This window comes from Ipomoea nil, unplaced genomic scaffold (genome assembly GCF_001879475.1).
Source record: "Ipomoea nil cultivar Tokyo-kokei standard unplaced genomic scaffold, Asagao_1.1 scaffold3251, whole genome shotgun sequence".
In the NCBI taxonomy this organism is placed as follows: Eukaryota; Viridiplantae; Streptophyta; class Magnoliopsida; order Solanales; family Convolvulaceae; genus Ipomoea; species Ipomoea nil.
This window is the reverse complement of record NW_017619679.1, coordinates 654,389-663,000: the sequence shown is the minus strand read 5'-3', so window position 1 is coordinate 663,000 and position 8,612 is coordinate 654,389. Positions and strand designations below refer to the sequence as shown.

The following is an 8,612-nucleotide window of genomic DNA, read 5'->3' as shown; positions in this document are numbered from 1 at the left end:
TCATAGGGTGTCTTCCCACCATTTATGGGTGTTGGTAACCTATTAATAAGGTAAATAGCATGTAACACACAATGACCCCAAAATTCCAAGGGTACTCCAGACTGGAACCTGAGTGCCCTGGCTAAGTTCAAAACATGCTGATACTTTCTCTCTGCTATCCCATTTTGTTGGGGGGTGTTCACACAAGATCTTTGGTGTACAATTCCTCTTTCATTAAAGAAAGATGTCATCAGGAATTCACTCCCATTATCAGACCTTACAGTCTTGATTTTTGAGGCAAAATGTGTGTCAACATAGTGATAGAAGTTCTGAAACAAAACTCTTACTTCTGATTTCCTTTTCATCAAGTGTAGCCATGTGAATCTACTAAAATCATCCACAATTGTTAAAAAATAGTGTTCTCCTTTTAATGATCCAATAGGAAAAGGTCCCCACACATCCGTATGTATCAAATCAAAACAATTTTCTGCTCTATTATTACTTGTAGGGAAAGATGATCTCTTGTGTTTAGCCAAATGGCATACATCACATACAAAATCAAGGAGTTTATGAGACTGAACAGACTTTATTCCTTTTAGATCAGAAATTTTATCTATAGGATAATGTCCTAGTCTATTGTGCCACATTTGTAAAGACAAACTGCTACACTGTTTCTCAACATCTCTTTTCTTGACAGGTGGATGATCAAGCAAGTATAGGCCATCTTTTTCCTTAGCAAAACCAGCCATTATCCCATGGGGTCCCTGAATATTACAGACATCAGCATTCAAAACAATGGTGCAAGCAACTTGGCTTATTAGCTTACTAGCAGAAATTATGTTGAAGGTGAAGCTTGGTATGTATAAAACATTCTTCAACAAGAGATTGGGATAAAGCCTTACTTCCCCCATGTAAGCCACTTGCATACTTTCTCCATTTGGCAACTTAACAGATATGTCATTAAGCTTTTGATAGTTATCAAGATAATCTAAGGAGCATGTGATGCGGTCAGTTGCACCAGAATCCAATATCCAAACATTAGGACAATTTAAGATAGCATTAATATGAGATTGAGATTCAGAAATAAACCTGCCTTCTCTTGATTCATCATTCAGATTGGAGAAATCTGGCCTCAATCCAGTCTTATTCACTGTAACTGCAGCACTAGCAGAGGACTGTGCTCCTTGATTTTGTCCTTGTAACAAGGACAGAAGCCTCTGGAATTGATCAGGTGACACACCTATGTCACCAATTTGGTTAACAAAGGTTTGCTGATTCTGCTGAGCATCTTGACCTCCCTTGTTTTTGGACTTGTAACCAGGTATCCACCCAGGGGGATATCCATGCTTTTTGAAGCATTTTTCAACAGTGTGGCCACTCATACCACAGAATGTGCATTTTGGTACATTCTTCCCTCCATAATTGCTAAATTTCTTCTTGTTAAAGGAAGTTGCCATGGCCATAACATTCTGTTCTTCTGATGTTGTGTTCTGAACAGCATTAGCCTGTGTTATCTCACTGTTCTTATGGTGATTAGAACAATTAAGCTTTCTTTCCAACTTTAGTGCCATATTCAACACTTTCTCCATATTAGAGATAGGATCCATAACTAGTACACCAGACTTGATAGTTTCAAATTCATCATTTAAACCCTCTAGGAATCTAATAACCTGGTCATCTTCCCTCTCCTTTCTTATTTTGTCCATTAACTTGCAGGTGCATCTAGGCACACACTCACAGACAGGTAAAGGCCTTACAGCATTCAGTAGTTCCCAAAGAGCATTGCATCTAGTAAAGTACTCATTAATAGATTTGTTACCTTGCACATTCCTGTATATATCATTCTGAATTTCTGCTATCTTGTGAGGATCTGCCTGCGAATACCTCTTCTCCAAAGCATTCCAGATGTCCTTTGCAACTTCAAAGTATAGGACACTTTATGCTATAGTGGAATTGAGAGACTTGAGTATCCAGGCGCAAACAATGTCATTGCACCTTTTCCAGGCTGAGTATTTGGGATCGGATCTCTCTGGAACTGGAACTGCACCAGTCACAAAGCCTAGCTTGTTCTTCACTCCTAGAGCAATCTTCATGGATCTGCTCCAAGTAGCATAATTATGCTCAGAAAGGGGGGGTGAAACAAGTGTCATGTTCGGATTCTCAGTTATGTGTAGAAACATTGGATCATCAAACTCATCCATCCGATTTACTGGAGGCAAATTCACATGGATACAACTTGCTGTGGCTGAGGTTTCTCCTCCGTTTCCAGTAGGGTTTCCTCCTGTGCCTTCTCGATCCATGCCTACAACTGCTGCGTAGCTGAAACGTCGCTCTGATACCATGTAGGAAACAGTAGATTATAGCTTCATTGATGGATTAAGCTTGAGATACTTGAGTGGAAGAAGAGAGATGAGCTTAGCTTTCATTATTCAGTTTGTGATGATATTATATGTGTACAATATGAAGCAGCCAAGTATTTAAACTAAGGAGGGAAAAAGGAATGGAACAGTACAAAGCAGTGAAGAAGCAGTTATAACAGAATAACAGAATTGAAAGAGATCAAATTACTCAATGGCCCTTGTGATCTTGTGTAGCCATCTTCATCAGAATGCACTGACGGGAGATCTGGCTAAGCTTAATCTCAGCAGCTGCGTGCACCTTAGGGAAATCTATTTTTATGAAAATGGCCTCCAGGGGAACCTCCCTACTGCATTCCAATTCCTACCTAATTTGAAGAAGCTACAAGTACTATCTCTGGATAATAACAGATTGACAAGTGGAATTCCTCCCACTATTGGGAATTTGTCATCACTTCGAAAGTTGGGCTTGCAGGAGAATCATTTGAAGGGACGTATTCTGCATGAGATTACGCGGTGTTGGGATTTAAATTTCCTTTCACTTTGTATCAACAAATTCACTGGTACACTATATCTCCTTCTTTCTTCAATATCACTTCATTACAAACTTTTTCAATATCCGAAAACTTACTTGAAGGGACCATTCCAAGCTACATAGGAGACACCATGCCAAACTTGGAAGACTTTTATTTTGGTGCCAATGATTTCCATGGAACCATCCCAATTTCATTTCCCAACGCCTCTAAGCTTCAAATTCTTGAGGTATCAAACAACTATCTTGTAGGTAAAGTTCCAGACAATATTGGAAGGTTAAAAGATCTTCAAATTTTGAACCTTGCATACAATCTTCTTGTTAGCAATGATCCCTTAAATGACTTGGCTTTTATAACATCTCTGTCCAATTGTAGTAATTTAAACTAGTAGTTGCACCCGTGCGATGCACGGCCATGTTATTATGATGAAATATATAAGAAATTGTTTTATTCATGATATATTATCAATAAGGCTATAGACGTAACAAATACACAAAATATAATTTATTGGGGTTAAATAAAGAAAACAATTACAAATTATTAAAGATTTCTTTATAAACTACATTTTGAGTCTTGTTTAAAACACCTCTAGACTCCCCACAAATCAAGACCTTATGACCATCAGGATTACTCACCCTAGAAACTGCTACATATAATTGGCCATGATTAAAAACAAGTTTTTTCAGTAACAAACCAACATGTGAAAGCGTTTGACCTTGACTTTTGTTGATTGTCATTGCATATGATAACATAAGTGGGAACTGCTTTCTTTGAAATTTGAATGGAAGTCTTGGGTCTGAAGGAGTCAAAGATAACCTTGGTATCAACACCTTTGTACCTGCGTTATTGCCAGATATGATTTTTGCCTCAATAACATGATTTCCCAACTGTGTTACTATTAACCTTGTACCATTGCACAATCCCAATGAGTGATCTATATTTCTCAACAGCATAACTGGAGTTCCAGCTTTCAAAGTTAAAGAGTGGTTTGGTACACCTGAGCACCTCAAAGTCTCAAACTATTTAAAAATTCTGTTGTGTGGACCTGAGATTGCATATCAAAATTTGTCTCCGCCTTGCAAACAAAATCACAACTCAAGTATGTCATGGATGCAACTTGATTCAAACCGTTCATGTATTCGTTGACCTTGTCAACAACATCTAATGTTGGAGCTAGAATAGCTCTACTCTCGAGTTGTCTTTCATCCATGTTTCCAGAACGGTATTCAGGGAATGTTTGTCTAATGGGATCGGCCTCATTTTCTAATACAATTGAAGACGGTATCATTATATTGCAATCAACACCATTGTCTTCACCAAGTTTACCATCACCTAAATCTGCAATCCACTTGGCAAAACTATCTAACTTCTCAACATCCTCTTCATTACTAACACCTCGCAATCTTAAATTCTTCGTTAAACAAAGAACTTCACAATTATTCCACAAGTAAGATGAATTAATACTGGCTTGTACTATATCTTGTCAGTACCTTTTGGAATAACGGGTAGAATTTGTCTAAAGTCTCCCCCCAAAACAACTGTTTTCCCTCCAAATGTCATTGTTGAGCTCCTAGAATTTTTGAAACGCATTAAATCTCTCATTGTTCGATCCAATGCTTCAAATCAATGTTTGTGCATCATCGGAGCTTCATCACAAATTATTAGTTTGGATTTGATTATCAATTCAGCAAGTGGACTGCCTTGCTTAATGTTGCAAGTGGAATCTTCAGTAACAGCAATTGGTATAGCAAACCTGGAGTGTGCAGTCCTTCCACCAGGTAGCAGCAATGAAGCTATACCGCTTGATGCTACATTTAGAACGACTTCACCTTTGGACTGTAAAGCTGCTGAAATTGCATTGTCTTCAACAAAAAGGTTTTTCCTGTTCCACCACAACCATAAACGAAATACATTCCACCTTTCTCCGTTTCAACATCTGTCATCACCTTATTGTAGATGAGTAACTGTTAATCAGTTAGTTTCGGATGCAAAGAATTATGTTGATGCATTAGAGCTTCCCTATCATATGACATTTCCTCGAACAACAACCTGTTACCAAAAAACAAATCATTGTTTTCATCTGTGGCATCGGCATAGGTGGATAATCTGATAGAGATTTGTTCCGAGCATTCAACAACTTCTCTATTTCAAGCAACGCATAATTCTTTTTTTTTTTTTTTTTTTTTTTTTTTTTTGAGATTCATTGAGACTTAAATCTACAAAATTAGGAATAAAAATTCGGTAAGATATGATACTTATAAAAATGGATATATATATATATATATATATATATATATATATATATATATATATATATATATAAGTAATTATTACCTTAAATTGAGAGGTTCCTTCTAGAAATAAATTCAGCATCATCTGATAAGTATCCAAACCAGCTCCCACACATTTTCTGGCTTAGACATTGAATTGGAGGTCAAAAGTGTAACGAACAATATCCGTAGCGAATGTGCTGAAGACTAAACTGTTGCCTCATTGATTGCATCAACATACTCTTTATCATCTTCGATTAATCCGCGGGCATAACATGCATCTCTAAATGAATTGTATTGAACACCATCCACTTTTTTAATCTCATCAAATGAAGTCGGTCCACGAACTATATTAAGTAAACATCTAAGATAAAAGATTTCACCAGTATTTGGGGGCACATAAATGATTCGACCAATTGCCCAATTCATTTGCCTAGGTTGTCATTCTCTTTTATCATTCTTCCAAACAAATTTAGTTGGCATTTGTGAATAAGTCAACTGTCTCCCTTCTGCGTACTTTTTATTAGCCTCAAACCAGGCAGTAAACATGCTTTGAGCTACTGTCGTTCGATTTACAACATCATTGACCAAATCGTCGTCATGAAATATTATTGAATGCTCATTGGGAAGATGGAAACTCAATCGCTCAACAAATGGATTCCTAAATTGTATGTCAAACGCAAAAATCCTCCACGCGGCCTCAGAGGGTGAAATATATCTACAGTCATAGTACATCTTGATTTCATCTATAATCTTTCCAGTAGATTCTTCCACCCCACTGTTGTAAAATTCAGCTGTGACCCTATCATTACCCTTGTTGACGTACTTGAATAAGTACTTTATTGATCTAGATTGGTTGCACCACTCCACATTAATATGAGCCTTGTACTTCATCAGCAAATGTCTATTGTGTGGAACACCATATCTACTATCAAGGTCAATCCCATTTTTCCGTATTGTACGACCATTATCTCGACGCTGATATATCGGATATCCATCGTAATCCACTGTTGAGTTTTCAACAATTTTTTTGGGAAGAATTTAGAGCACTTACCATTTACCATGCAAGGTGAATTCTTCCTCGCTGCACCACATGGACCGTGAAGCATAAATTCTTCCACATCTTTATAATACTCAGGGTCGCACAATTGAATTGGAATCTTAGCAGATATGATCATGTCAATATCTTTTGATTAGGATAAGAGTTACTCTTGCTCAAGAATATCAAAATGTGTGCATGTGGCAATCCCCTTTTTTGAAATTCAATCGTGTAAATTACTGCAAATTCAAACATAGTGAAATTAGACAAAAAAAAAGTGACAATTATTGTTAAGATATCTATCAAACAAAATTATTTAGAAAATCAAACAAATTACCTGCATCTACCACTCCAAAAATGTTCTCTTTCTGAATCTCTTTTATGAGTGCATTTAATTTGATTTTAAACACACGACATATTATATCTGGCCTATCTTTAGCTTTGAGTTTCCTTTTGTAAAAACCTTTCAATCTCAGGCCACTTAGGATTACATGTGAATGTAATAAATAGACTTGGATACCCAATCTATCTACAAATCGCCATTGCATCTTGGTAATTTTGCACCATATATCTTGCACCTCCGGTAAAACTCGATGGCAAAATGATGCGCTTTCCTTGGGCCGTAGGATCTACTTCACCACGTGTTAACGCATCTGTCAAACATTTGTATGATTCACACCGAAGTGACTTTTGATGAGTCCTAATATAAACCAAGCGTCCCGATTCTAAATTGGTATAAGCATCAACCAAATATTGTTGAAACAACCTTCTAGCATAAAGCAATGTTGAGATTTCATTGAACCTATCTTGCAAACGGAATGAAAAATACTTCGTTGGACTAAGTTTACTCCTTGCATTTGAACTCCGACCTTCGACATTACTAAACTGTATATCGTCTCTGTAACCGTCTTCACCATAAGGAAAGAGCAGTGGGTATTGAAGTGGGAGATATGCTGGATTTAATTTAGTTATTCTTTGAAAATGACCAGCTTTAGATTCGACCAATATATCTCTTTCCCCCATGTTTGGATCTAAATTACCAACAATCAATGCCGCCACCTCTCCAACCTGTGGCAAGTTATATGTCCTTGCATCTTTATTCCTCTTACCGATGAGTTTGATTTTAATATCTGCTCTATGATTACTTTCCATCTGTGTTTTGGCCATCCTAAAAATCTTGACCAAAACATTATTTTCATCTAGTGCATCCTTAATGTCTTTAACAATTTCACGATGCAATGTAGTGGTTGAATCATCTTCCCTGTTTTAATTATACAAAACCATAAAATTTTATACTTTATTTTATAGTAAAAAATGATGCTCATTTAAAGAAATTATAAAAATGTACATAACTTAGACGATTGTTGATCTCATTTTGAGTATCATAAATATATAATTAAGCAAACTTTGGTCTTTCGCCAGATTGTGGTAGCAAACTACCCATTAAGTGAAAATTTTGACCATGTAACCTATATGTTGGTGGTGCACTCCCATTGTTGATCGTTCTGTCAATTTTTCCACCCATGGAAGTAAAGCAAAACATATTGTTAAAGGACCGAATGTTCTTCAAGAAATGGGTACTCTTTTGATCTTGGTTAAAGAACAACTGCCTAATTGCCAGAGGTGGAATATTTGTAGGCGACAACTTGATCTTTCCATGACTGCAACATAGTGAATATTTGGGATTTCGAACACCGCTAGATTTATTAACTCGCTCATCTAACCAAAACATAGCTCCACAGTGCTGGCATGAGTATATTTGATCACCAATATCACTGTAATAATCTAGAAAAAGAAAAATGTTATTATTAAACTCAAATAATCAAGCTTATTAATCGTACCTATACCCACCAGTATAATTTGTAGAGTTTGAGGGAGTATCATGGACCACACTATCAAAAGCTGCCATCAAACCACGTTGCATTGACATATTTGGTGATGAGCTATTGTAATCCACAACGCACGATTGTGGTGTTTGAACTATAAGATGAAAACAAATGTTATTATTCATTTTAAAAAATTTATATAAATTCGTATTTTAAAAAATAATTAACTTCTTTGCGAAAATTACCATTTGTTAAATTGGCTAAAGGCCCTCGACTTTCATTGGACGCCATAGGTGTACTTTCCAAAATGGTAGATCGGGATGTCATTGATTGAATATTATTTTGGGAAACTATTAGCAAAATTAAAAGAAAGAAATTTATTATAATACCCAAACTAAAATTCCAAATATAGTAAATATATATAGATATATAATTTATCATACCATTGTTAACGTTGAAAGTTTGATTAGAAAGACCAATACGCTGTCCGCCAATAAAACGCCTCTTATTTTGAGATGTTGAATTAACGCATGTAAGCTGAGATCTATCACTTGCCGATTGTACTGCAATTGAACACTCTAATAAAAGAATGATTTGCAAAAAACTCA

The 8,612-nt window shown here is 36.2% G+C and overlaps 1 protein-coding gene across 1 annotated transcript; it reads right to left on the bottom strand.

The window, feature by feature from the left end:
- Positions 1–6,703: 6,703 nt before the first annotated feature.
- Positions 6,704–8,295, bottom strand: LOC109169127. Its single transcript, XM_019318001.1, has 4 exons — positions 8,250–8,295; positions 8,030–8,158; positions 7,585–7,963; positions 6,704–7,439 (listed from the first exon to the last, which is right to left on the bottom strand). Exons 1-4 carry the CDS (start codon positions 8,293–8,295, stop codon positions 6,704–6,706), a joined length of 1,290 nt encoding a protein of 429 aa, XP_019173546.1.
- Between the last annotated feature and the right edge of the window lie 317 nt (positions 8,296–8,612).